This window comes from Camelus bactrianus, chromosome 18 (assembly GCF_048773025.1).
Source record: "Camelus bactrianus isolate YW-2024 breed Bactrian camel chromosome 18, ASM4877302v1, whole genome shotgun sequence".
NCBI classification, from domain to species: domain Eukaryota; kingdom Metazoa; phylum Chordata; class Mammalia; order Artiodactyla; family Camelidae; genus Camelus; species Camelus bactrianus.
Genome location: NC_133556.1, coordinates 28763184 through 28774280, shown reverse-complemented (window position 1 = coordinate 28774280; position 11097 = coordinate 28763184). Strand labels below are relative to the sequence as shown.

Below are 11097 nucleotides of genomic sequence, written 5' to 3'. Positions count from 1 at the left end.
CTGCTGGTCAGTCTGGACTCCTGCCTGGGCTTGGCCCTCCTGCCTTGCCTGAGCTCAGCTTCTGCCCAGTCCCCATACCTCCCGCTCCCGGCCGGGCCACAGACCCTGACCTGGCGGCAACAGTGCGAGGGCTGAAGGCCAGCCCACCTGCGAGAGGGGCCTGAGCCAGAGCAGGAACTGCGGGGGCTGGGCGGCACGTGGGCCAGAGGCCCCGCCCCTCCGGCCGGCGCGCCACCTGCAGTTCCCGACGCGCTCACGCGGTGGCGCCGCAGCACAGCCCGGCTTCTGGTCTGCCCGACTCGTTAGTGCGGCTGCGCGGACGGGAGCCGGAAGTACCCGCGGGAAGAGGGCGGGCCGGGGCCGGGGCCGGGGTTGCAGTGGCGGTCGGAGTCAGGGGCTGGTTCTGCGCCGGGGTCGGGCAGCAGCTCCTGGTGGCCGCCATGAAGCGGGATGTGCGTATCCTGCTGTTGGGCGAGGGTAGGCGCTCAGGCGGGGGTCGGGCTGGGGCGGGGGTCTTGGGGCTGGGGCCAGCCCTGTCCGGGGCGGGGCGCCGCGACCTTGGCTGCCGCGCTGACCGCGCTTCCCCGCGCAGCCCAGGTGGGGAAGACGTCGCTGATCCTGTCGCTGGTGGGCGAGGAGTTCCCCGAGGAGGTAAGGCCGAGTGCGCCCCAGTGCCCAGGTGGGGCCGAGGCCCTGGCACCGCCGCCCTCAGTCCCTCCCGGCTGCTCTCACGGCCTTGTCTGCCCCAGGTCCCGCCCCGGGCAGAAGAGATCACCATTCCCGCAGACGTCACCCCAGAGAAGGTGCCCACGCACATCGTGGATTATTCAGGTAGAACCGCTTGCCCGCCCATAGTGCTGTTCAGGGTTCCGCCCAGGAGCGGGTGTTTCTGGCATCTGCAGTGAGGTCTTTTTTTCCATCTAGAAGTTGAACAGACAGCCGAGGAGCTCGAGGAGGAGATTCAGAAGGTACAGTGTGTCCTAAGGGCTTGGGAAGGAGGTGCTGGGCACGAGTGTCAGGGCTCGGGCCAGGGAGCGGTGCTGCCTGAGCTTGATTGGCTTCTCTCTGAGGGATTGGGTTAAAGTGTTCAGGGTGTGCACAGCCTCACTAATCCTGCTGTGACCTGTCAGCACCGAGAGTTATTGGAGTCTCTGTGATGCACCCTGCTGGGAGCTGGAAAGGAGAGGGACCTATCTTCCCTTCTGCACACATGGCTGGCCAGCCCCATGGCTCTCCAGGCCCAGCCTTCCCTCTTCAATGGACCCTGGGGAACAGCTTTCAAGTCTTCAAAAGTTATCCCTTAAACAGCTCTGTGCCCAGCTACCTGATCCCCACCCCATAGTCCGGTCCACACCCTGAGACCCTGGGCCACAGTAGGTGTCTTGACCGGGGCTGTGGGCTACACAGCCTTCTGTTTTCCTGTTATTAGGAAAACCTGTGCCTGGAACAGGCTCCTGGGGGTTGGTGGCATTGCCCCTGGAACCTCTGCTGTGTCATGGGAATGCCACTGGGCAAGGGTATGGGCTGCAGCTGTCTTGGTGTCACCCTTCTTGTACTGTAGTCCTTATCATTTTCTTTGCCTGTAGTGACCAGAAAGCAAAGGGCTGAGACTGGGGCTGGGGTGCCAGGTATCAGGGTGGTTGTGTCTGTCTTGAGCCCTTGGGACTCGCAGACTAGAACTGCAGTCCTGGGGCTTGGCATCCGCAGTGGGCACAGTCAAGGAAGGGCTCGCCAGAGGTGTGAGTGGCCAAGTGCCAGTCCCAGCGTGACTTGGCCAAGGAGCACTGGCTGGAGGAGCGGGCTTCCCGCAACAACCTGTGGAGCGTGTGAATGAAGCAGGAAGCTTTAGGTAACACTGTGCTTCCCTTCCCTACCATAGGCGAACGTGGTGTGTGTGGTGTATGACGTGTCTGAGGAGGCCACCATTGAGAAGGTGAGCAAGAGAGCTCTCTATCAATCCCGGATTCCTGCCACTGGCACCCAACCACTGGCCTGTTCACACACACCCTAGGTGGATGCTCAGCTGACCCGGGCCTTGTGCGGCTTGCACCCATGGCCAGCCCCATCTCTAACAAGTGCTTTGGGGGAGCCTCCCAGAGCCTCCCTGGCCAGGACCCCCACAGCTTCCCCAGGGAGCCCCATGATCCAAAGAGTGTGGCCAGCCATGTGTCTGAACCTTTTGGGCCTGGAGAAGTGGTTGCTGACTCCAGGCCCCTTATGGGTGTTTGGGGAACTGCTGGGATCAGATGAGTTCCACGTGGGAGTTGTGTGCTGGGCAACCTTCTATCCTCATGGCGTGGCCTTGCTTTTCAGATTCGAACGAAATGGATCCCACTGGTGAATGGGGGCAAGAGGGAGCCCAGGTAGTAGGGGGGCCAGGGGAGGAGGGTTAGGCACCACCAGCTTCTTGATTCCTGGTGACCATAGGCCTCTCCCCCAGGGTCCCCATCATCCTGGTGGGCAACAAGTCAGACCTGCAGCCGGGGGGCTCCATGGAGGCCGTGCTGCCTATCATGAGCCAGTTCCCTGAGATAGAGACCTGTGTGGAGGTGAGCATGCTGGGCGGTGGGGGTGCCAGGACTGTGGAGACAGGGCAGGGGGCCTTCCTGCCTCACCTCTCTGAGTCTGTTCCAATGTGTCCCAGTGCTCAGCCAAGAACCTGAAGAACATCTCAGAGCTGTTCTACTACGCACAGAAGGCCGTGCTGCACCCCACAGCCCCCCTCTATGACCCTGAGGCCAAGCAGGTGAGCATTGGGTACCAGCAGGGAGGGCAAGTGGATGGGAGCAGTGGGGGCATGCTGAGCCGGCTGTCCCCACAGCTGAGGCCCGCGTGTGCCCAGGCCCTCACGCGCATCTTCAGGCTCTCAGACCAGGACATGGACCAGGCGCTCAATGACCAGGAGCTCAACGCTTTCCAGGTGCAGCTCCCTCTGTCTCCTTCATCTCTGTCATCCCTTCAGCTGCAGCTGCCCTCCACGCCTCAGCCGCCCTGGTGACAGGCCGTGCGATCTCAGGGCAGCTGGCTGACCAACAGCTGCTTTCTCTCGGAGGCAGAAATCCTGTTTCGGGCACCCCCTGGCCCCACAGGCACTGGAGGATGTGAAGATGGTGGTGAGCAGGAACGTGGCGGGAGGCGTGCGGGACGACCGGCTCACCCTGGATGGTGAGGCTCTATGTCCTGCCTGTCCTCGGGTGTGGGGAGAGGCAGGGCTGTGCCCAGTGCTACTTGCTCCTCTGCTCCTCCTGAGCAGGATTCCTGTTCTTGAACATGCTGTTCATCCAGCGAGGCCGTCATGAGACCACGTGGACCATCTTGAGGCGCTTTGGGTATGGTGACTCGCTTGAGCTGACGGCCGACTACCTCTTCCCACCGTGAGTGGTGTTTGGGCTCAGGGCTTGCCTCCGCTCTGTGTCAAATGGGGCCTGGAGGCTTCTGGACCCTGTGCTGGGGCCCCTCAGGACGCTTGTCTTTGGAGGAGGTTGGAACCCTTATTGTGGGCTGAGCACTAGGTGGGATGGGGCTGCCTGCCTGGTGGCCTGTGGAGGAAGGAGGTGCCCTGCACTGGGGGGGGCCAGTTGGGACACACACTCTGGGAGTCACCCCAGCCCCAACCGCCTGCCTGCCTGCTCTGCTGAAGGTGGGGAGCAGCAGCCAGCAGGGCGGAAAGTCCACAAGTGGGAGGCTTGCCAAGCTCAGCTTCCCTGGCACCCTGCAGGCTCCGCGTGCCCCCTGGCTGCAGCGCTGAGCTCAACCACCGTGGCTACCAGTTTGTGCAGAGGATGTTTGAGAAGCATGACCAGGTGAGGGCACTGGGCCCCCCCAAACCCCCATTATGGCCTCTTGCACGTGTCACCAAGCCCCTCTGCCCACAGGACCGGGATGGCGCCCTCTCACCAGCGGAGCTACAGAGCCTCTTCAGCGTGTTTCCAGCTGCTCCCTGGGGCCCCCAGCTCTCCCGCACAGTCCGCACCGAGGCTGGTCGGCTGCCCTTGCACGGGTATCTCTGCCAGTGGACGTAAGTGCAGCCCTCACCTGTCGAAACACCCCCCACGCCTTCTGCCCCGCAGTGACACATCTCCACCTCTTTTGTCTCCAGCCTGGTGACCTACCTAGATGTCCAGTGCTGTCTCGAGCACCTTGGCTACCTGGGCTACCCCACTCTCTATGAGCAGGACTCTCAGGCTCATGCCATTACAGGTGGGTGCTTGCTTTCATACCAGCCTCCTGCCTGGTACCTCCCCAGCAGCCCCTCCCTCTCACTCATCCTTGCCCCCTGCCCACAGTCACCCGGGAAAAGAGGCTGGACCAGGAGAAGGGGCAGACACAGAGGAGTGTGCTCCTGTGCAAGGTGGTGGGGGCCCGTGGAGTGGGCAAGTCCTCCTTCCTGCAGGCCTTCCTTGGCCGTGGCCTGGGGGTGAGCGTCTACTGTACGGCAAGGGGCCCGGGGTGGGGAGGGGTCCTGGGGGGAGTCAGGGCAGCGAGCTTCAGGTGTCTTCCTCCTCAGCACCAGGGTGCCCAGGATCCCGCTGAGGAGTCCTCCACTTATGCCATTGACACAGTTCAGGTCAACGGGCAGGAAAAGTACCTGATAGTGAGTGTGGGATCCCCATCAGATCTGGGCTGTGCATACTGGGGGAGCTGTCCTGAGGTGGCCCTGGGGAACCAAGCCCTGTGCCCTTCTGAGGCCACCCTCTGTTCAGCTATGCGAGGTGGGTGCAGACAGCCTGCTGACCGTCGCAGCTGATGCTACGTGTGATGTTGCCTGCTTGATGTTTGATGGCAGTGACCCTGCGTCCTTCACACTGTGTGCCAGTGTCTACAAGGCAAGTTTCCATTAGCCCCGGAGGCCCTGCCAGGTAGCACAGGCACAGGCAGGGGTCCACCAGTGTGCTTATGCACCCCTCCCCCACTGCAGCGCCACTACATGGATGGACAGACCCCTTGCCTCTTCGTCTCTTCCAAGGCTGACCTGCCCGGAGGCATCTCGTCACCTGGCCTGTCCCCAACCGAGTTTTGCCGCAGGCATCGGCTACCTGCCCCGACCCCGTTCTCCTGTGCTGGCCCAGCCATGCCAGACACCACCATCTTTACCCGGCTCGCCACCATGGCCACCTTCCCGTGGGTATCAGCAGCACAGTCCTCATGTGGGAGACCTGTCCCTGTCACTGGGAGGGTGGGACAGCTCTGGTGTCAGGACTGGAGTCGGTTAGAGTTGCTGGGTGGGCCTTGGTGCCAGTGCTAATGCTCAAAAAGGGCACTCAGGGCCTGGTCTCACAGGCTGCTCTGTCTGGGGGTCTTGCTTTGCTGGGCGCTGACAAGGAGCAGTGATGTGGGGCTGCATGGGTTTCTAGGAGACGGAGATGGAGGGTACAGCAGCAAGGATCACCTCTCTCCTACAGACACCTTGTTCATGGGGAGCGACATACTACCTCCTTCTGGCTCCGGGTGGCCCTGGGGGCCGCTGGGGCCGCCGTCGCTGCAGTCCTCAGCTTCTCACTCTACAGGGTCCTGGTGAAGAGCCGTTGAGTCCCCAGGACCCCTTGGTCTGATATCAGGGCCCACAGGGTGCTGGTATGGGGCCACCTGCTTGGGGTGGGGAGTGGGGGGCTTCTTTCTGTCTCAGCTTTCCTTCTGAGGACAGTCTTCTCCCTGCCATGCCTCTGCCGGAGCAGCAAGAGTGGGTCCTCAGGACCCAGAACCCTGTGTCCTGTCCCACTGCAGATGCTGGGCATTGCCCTCCTTTGTGGGCTTCTTGTATTAGAGGGACTGTGGGGCATGGGTGAAGAAGCCAGTGACCCCAGAGCTGAATTCTCAGGGCTCTACTCCTCCTTCCTGGTCCCAGGTGGCCAGTATATGTGAAGGGGGTAAGAAGGCAGAGCTTTGGGCCAAAGGCAGGGGGTGGGGACAAGAAGTGGCTGGACCATTGTGCCCTTCCCCTTCCCCCCATCTGAAGACAGGTCCAGGGCTGTGCCCCTTACAGAAGACAAAAGAGATTGGGTTTCCTGATTAAACTTCACTTGTGTCTTTTCCATCTTGGGTCCTACTTTCTGAAGATGATTTTTTTTTCTTTTTAACACCTTTATTATAGTATGATTCCTATACAGTAAAGTACACATATTTCAGATGTACGATTGGATGAATTTTGATAGATGCACGTATACCAGTGAAACCACCACCACAATCAATATAGCTCACATTTCCATCACTCCCCAAAGGTGCAAATTTCAAATTCCCAATTTATCCCTTCCCACCCCCTTTACCCCCTGGTAACCATAAATTTGTTCTCTGTGATTTGTTTCTGTTTTGTAGATAAATTCATTTGTGTCTTTTTTAGATTCCACATATAAGCGATATCATATGGTATTTTTCTTTTTCTTTCTGGCTTACTTCACTTAGAATGACGATCTCCAGGTCCATCTATGTTACTGCAAATGCATTTTATTCTTTTTTTTATGGCTGAGTAGTATTCCGTAGTATATGTATTACCATATCCATCCAGTCAGCTGTCAGTGGACATTTGGGTGGTTTCCATGTCTTGACTCTTGTAAATAGTGCTTCTGTGAATATTGGGGTGCATGTGTCTTTGAATTATATTTTCCTCCGGATATGTGCCCAGGACTGGGATTACTGGATCATATGGTAAGTTTATTTTGCGTTTTTTAAGGAACCTCCATACTGTCCTCCATAGTGGCTGCACCAGGTTACATTCCCACCAACAGTGTAGGAGAATTCCTTTTTCTCCACACCCTCTCCAACATTTATCGTTTGTGTACTTTTATTAATGGCCATTCTGACTGGTATGATGTAATATCTTTTAGTTTTGATTTGTATTTCTCTAACAATTAGTGATGTTGAGTATCTTTTCATGTCCTTGTTGGCCATGAAGATGACTTTTCTTAAATCAACTAAAACATGTCCTTGGTCTGGATATGGGCTGGAAATGTTACTCCTGGCCACACCCCTCCCTTCTGGTTTTGGGTTACCATCCTGAGGCCTCAGGCCAGGGTAAGGTCCAATTATGGCCCGGCTGCAGCCTCAGAGCCTTTACATTCAGTGATGTCCATGCTGGCCTGAGGATAAGAGGCTGGAGGGGGCCTGATACCTGAGGTCGTTCTGATGTGAATCCTCCCTAGGTGTGCCCGCTCCCCAAATCTCAGCATCCTGTCAGTTTGAATTGTGCTGAGGATTTGGGGTTCTGAGATGTGTAAGGTGGCTCTGACCTGGGGGAGCTGCCCCATTCCTCATTCCCCACCCAGAGGTCTCTGCCTCTCCCACTGGGCAGAAGACAGCCAAAGAGCTCCAGCGTGAGGAGACGGGACAGAACTTTCCTGGCCTGAGGAGGGGGCTCATCTTAGGATTAGTCTTTGGCACTTGCTGTTCAGGTGTTCTCTCTGGTGAGCAGAGTCAGCCCATGGTGTGCCCAGGTGGAAGACCCTGGCTCCTCAATTGCCCCTCCACATAATGTGCTTCCTGTGCAAGGCAGGCTTGCAGTCCAGGGCTCCTCCCCCAGCTTGATATGTATTCCGTTTATAGAGGTTGAGGAACAGCCCACCTGGTAGGGATGCTCGTGCCTGACCCAGTAGGAGCTGGGGTCAGGCCCTGAAGTTATTTCAACCATCCAACCAGCTTCCCAGTTCCAATGGCCAGAGATCCTCGGTTCAGGACAGGGCAGGATGCTATTTCTAGCTGCTGCGACTATCCTGAGGCCCAGCTGCATCACGGTTATGAGTGGCCCTGGTAGGGGTTGCTATGGTTGCACGTTCCCAGAGTCGGTCCACCTTCCTGCCCTCCCCAGGAAGTAGGGGTTCTTCTCATCCCCGCTGCAGTCTTGTCCGCTGGGGGCTCTTCAGTATTGTGGCCACAGGAGCGGTCAGGAACCTCTAGCCTGAAGTGTGTGCTATGGGTTGGTGTCCACCCGTTGAGCAGAGGCAGCTGCAAGGACCTTCCCCTTTCCCTGCTAGTAGCCTTGTTGGCTTCAGCGCACCCTGGGGAGGGCTAGGGCCGTGGTGCCGTCTTACTAGCAGGACAGGCGAGCCTGTCTTGCAGGGAGGCGCCTTCAAGGAGCCCCTGCCTGGGGAGTCTCAGCTGTGGGCTGTTCCCTTAAGACTTCCCGGTGGAGATGGTGTCGGCGCCGCGGCCCCAGCTCGAGACCAAGGGGTGTGCGCGGTAGGGGCCTGCGAGCCCCTCATGACTCAGTTTCCCCGCTGCGGCCTGGGGGCGCCTGCACGCAGCGCTCGCTGATCAGGGTGGGAACTCGGCGACCCGCGCGCCCTTCTTTCGGGGGCACGTCCAAGTTGGGGGGGTGCGCGTGTGGCTGGGCCGGCGGCAGCGCCGTGTGCGGCGGAGGCGGGCGGCTCCGTGACGCGGCGCTGAGCGGAGCGGGCGGAGCCGGAGGGCCGGGGCGGAGCGGAGTCGTCCGCAGAGCAGCCCCTCCCGGCCGCGGCCGCCGACCCCGGCCCCCGGTCCCCGGCCCGGCCTGGCTCTATGGATAGGAGCTCGCTGCTGCAGCTTATCCAGGAACAGGTGCGTGGGAGGTGGGGGTGGGGCGCCGGCACCGCCCCCGACTTGGTCTTCCGCCCTTGGGTGGGCTGTGGAGTACGGAACTCCCAGAGACCCTCAGCCCAGTCTTCTCCCTGCACGACCTTGGTCCTTTGACTGAGACCCCAGAAAAGGGCATGCCAGACCACGGCGCTGGGTGAAGGGCGGGAGGGAGGGTGGTTGTCCTCAGACCTTGGCCCTACCCTTCCAAGATGGGCAGGGCAGAAATGAGGTGGGGAGACCCCTGGAGAGCTGGAGAAGCTGGAGGCCTGGGTCCCAGGCACCAGTGCCCAGAGCTTCTGTGACCATGTGAGCACAGGGGCTTGGACTGAAGGTGCTTGGAACCTGCCTCTCCCAGCTGACCTGGTCCAGCCCTGTGGTCTAGCGGCCGGGCCCACCCTCAGGCCTTGGCCACTGCCCCCACCCTGCCCCAACCCCAGCAGCTGGACCCTGAGAATACAGGCTTCATCGGTGCGGACACCTTCACTGGCCTGGTGCATAGCCATGAGCTGCCCCTGGACCCTGCCAAGCTGGACATGCTGGTGGCTCTGGCCCAGAGCAACGAGCGGGGCCAGATCTGCTACCAGGAGCTGGTGGACCTGGTCAGTGCACAGGGAGTGGGCAGCTGGGTTGGGGGCCCAGGCCTTAGCAGGCACAGTGCCCTGGCTGGAGTGGGGTGGGCAGGCGGCCCCTCCTCCCTGCCTTTCCCACTCGGGAGGGCTGTAGCCGTGGAACAGAGCCTCAGACCCTGTGAGGAAAGGGGTGGACCACTTAGGCAGGGCAGCCATGGGGGGAGTATGGTGGCCTATATGCCTAGGCCCCGCCCCCCAGATCAGCAGCAAGCGCTCAAGCAGCTTCAAGCGGGCCATCGCCAACGGACAGCGGGCACTGCCCCGGGATGGGCTGCTGGACGAGCCGGGCCTGGGTGTCTACAAGCGGTTTGTCCGCTACGTGGCCTACGAGATCCTGCCCCGAGAGGTGGACCGCCACTGGTACTTCTACCGGCACCGCAGCTGCCCACCCCCAGTGTTTATGGCCTCGGTCACCCTAGCTCAGGTGGGCCTGCTTGCCCACCGCCCCCACCCTGCCCTGGGGAGCCTCCATCCAGCATCACTGGCCCTGCCTGGCCTTAATGCTTGTCGCCCTCCAGATCATTGTGTTCCTGTGCTACGGGGCCCGTTTCAACAAGTGGGTGCTGCAGACCTACCACCCCGAGTACATGAAGAGCCCCCTTGTGTACCACCCCGGCCACCGTGCTCGAGCCTGGCGCTTCCTCACCTACATGTTCATGCATGTTGGGTGAGTGGGCTTCCCACCCTGGCACCCCTCAGATTGAATCAGGAGGGTTTGGCCCCTTGAGGTGGGGACAGGGGGACTTCACCCTTCATACCTGTTTGCCCCACACAACCAGGCTAGAGCAGCTGGGGTTCAATGCGCTCCTGCAGCTGATGATCGGGGTGCCCCTGGAGATGGTACACGGCCTGCTCCGTATCAGCCTTCTCTACCTGGCCGGTGTGCTGGCAGGTGAGGCAGGCGCGTGCACCCTGGCCACCTCACTGGCAGGCCTCACCTCACAGCTTTCCCCTTGCTCATACAGGTTCCTTGACCGTCTCCATTACTGACATGCGGGCCCCTGTGGTGGGGGGCTCCGGCGGGGTCTACGCCCTGTGCTCCGCACACCTGGCCAATGTCGTCATGGTAATGGGGCAGCCCCAGCGGCGGGCGGGGAGGGGTCCACAAGGCCTGCCTCGCAGCTTCTCTTATTCACGCTCTCTCAGAACTGGGCTGGGATGAGGTGTCCCTACAAGCTGCTAAGGATGGTGCTGGCCCTCGTGTGCAGTAAGTAGAGGGCCTGGGGGGTGGGCCTCAGCCTACTGCTAGGGCACCGCTCACCTGCTGCCTCCCTCTGCAGTGAGCTCCGAGGTGGGCCGGGCTGTGTGGCTGCGCTTCTCCCCGCCACTGCCTGCCTCTGGCCCGCAACCAAGCTTCATGGCACACCTAGCGGGTGCAGTGGTGGGTGTCAGCATGGGCCTGACCATCCTGCGCAGCTACGAGGAGCGCCTGCGGGACCAGTGTGGCTGGTGGGTGGTGCTGCTTGCCTATGGCACGTTCCTGCTCTTCGCCATCTTCTGGAACGTCTTCGCCTATGACCTGCTGGGTGCCCATGTCCCCCCGCCACCCTGACAGGGTCCCCAGGGCCACACTAGCCAGGGTGCGGCATCTGTGGGCCAGCCACCAGGCAGGTCTGCATGTCCACCCTCTGTGAATGTACGTCTGGAGGCTACTTCTTCCCCGCGGGGTTAGGTGGCCCCAGTGGCCAAGCCCAGGCCAAGCCTTACATCAGCCCTGGCTGCCCCCTCCCAGGCCTTGGGGGAAGGACTGCTGGACTGGGCTGGGTGGTGGGGGTCCCCAAGGGTGGCCCCAGAGGAGACTGTGCCCGGCCTCTCCTCCAAGACTTGCAGTCTGAGCCTTTTTGGAGAATGAATAAATATTTTACACAGCATCAGGGACCTGTACTGGTACTTTGGGGGCTGATCTGGGCTCTCCCCACTGGCT

General features: G+C 60.6%; 2 protein-coding genes across 17 annotated transcripts; both read left to right on the top strand.

Moving 5' to 3' along the window:
• Positions 1-179: 179 nt before the first annotated feature.
• RHOT2 (ras homolog family member T2) lies at positions 180-6032 on the top strand. Of its 13 annotated transcripts, none has more exons than XM_074346660.1 (19): positions 180-452; positions 593-651; positions 750-831; positions 925-968; positions 1880-1933; positions 2314-2363; positions 2441-2549; positions 2645-2746; positions 2822-2920; positions 3057-3165; positions 3254-3374; positions 3641-3803; positions 3876-4018; positions 4100-4200; positions 4287-4417; positions 4508-4594; positions 4704-4826; positions 4919-5121; positions 5355-6032. In XM_074346660.1, exons 7-19 carry the CDS (start codon positions 2493-2495, stop codon positions 5527-5529), a joined length of 1614 nt encoding a protein of 537 aa, XP_074202761.1. In that variant the 5' UTR covers positions 180-452; positions 593-651; positions 750-831; positions 925-968; positions 1880-1933; positions 2314-2363; positions 2441-2492; the 3' UTR covers positions 5530-6032. The 13 variants fall into 13 exon arrangements, with proteins under 13 accessions (XP_074202761.1, XP_074202758.1, XP_074202754.1 ...); XM_074346657.1 differs by having other exon boundaries at positions 320-477; positions 3254-3329; positions 3719-3803; XM_074346653.1 differs by having other exon boundaries at positions 320-477; positions 3254-3329.
• Positions 6033-6182: 150 nt separating this feature from the next.
• RHBDL1 (rhomboid like 1) lies at positions 6183-11044 on the top strand. 4 transcript variants are annotated; one of them, XM_045513641.2, is made up of 8 exons: positions 6183-8526; positions 8985-9143; positions 9373-9597; positions 9692-9840; positions 9953-10065; positions 10139-10239; positions 10320-10380; positions 10454-11044. In XM_045513641.2, the coding sequence occupies exons 1-8, from the start codon at positions 8488-8490 to the stop codon at positions 10723-10725; spliced, it is 1119 nt and encodes a 372-aa protein (XP_045369597.2). In that variant the 5' UTR covers positions 6183-8487; the 3' UTR covers positions 10726-11044. The 4 variants fall into 4 exon arrangements, with proteins under 4 accessions (XP_045369597.2, XP_074202764.1, XP_010949173.2 ...); XM_074346663.1 differs by having other exon boundaries at positions 8982-9143; positions 10590-11044; XM_010950871.3 differs by having other exon boundaries at positions 8982-9143.
• Positions 11045-11097: the final 53 nt, after the last annotated feature.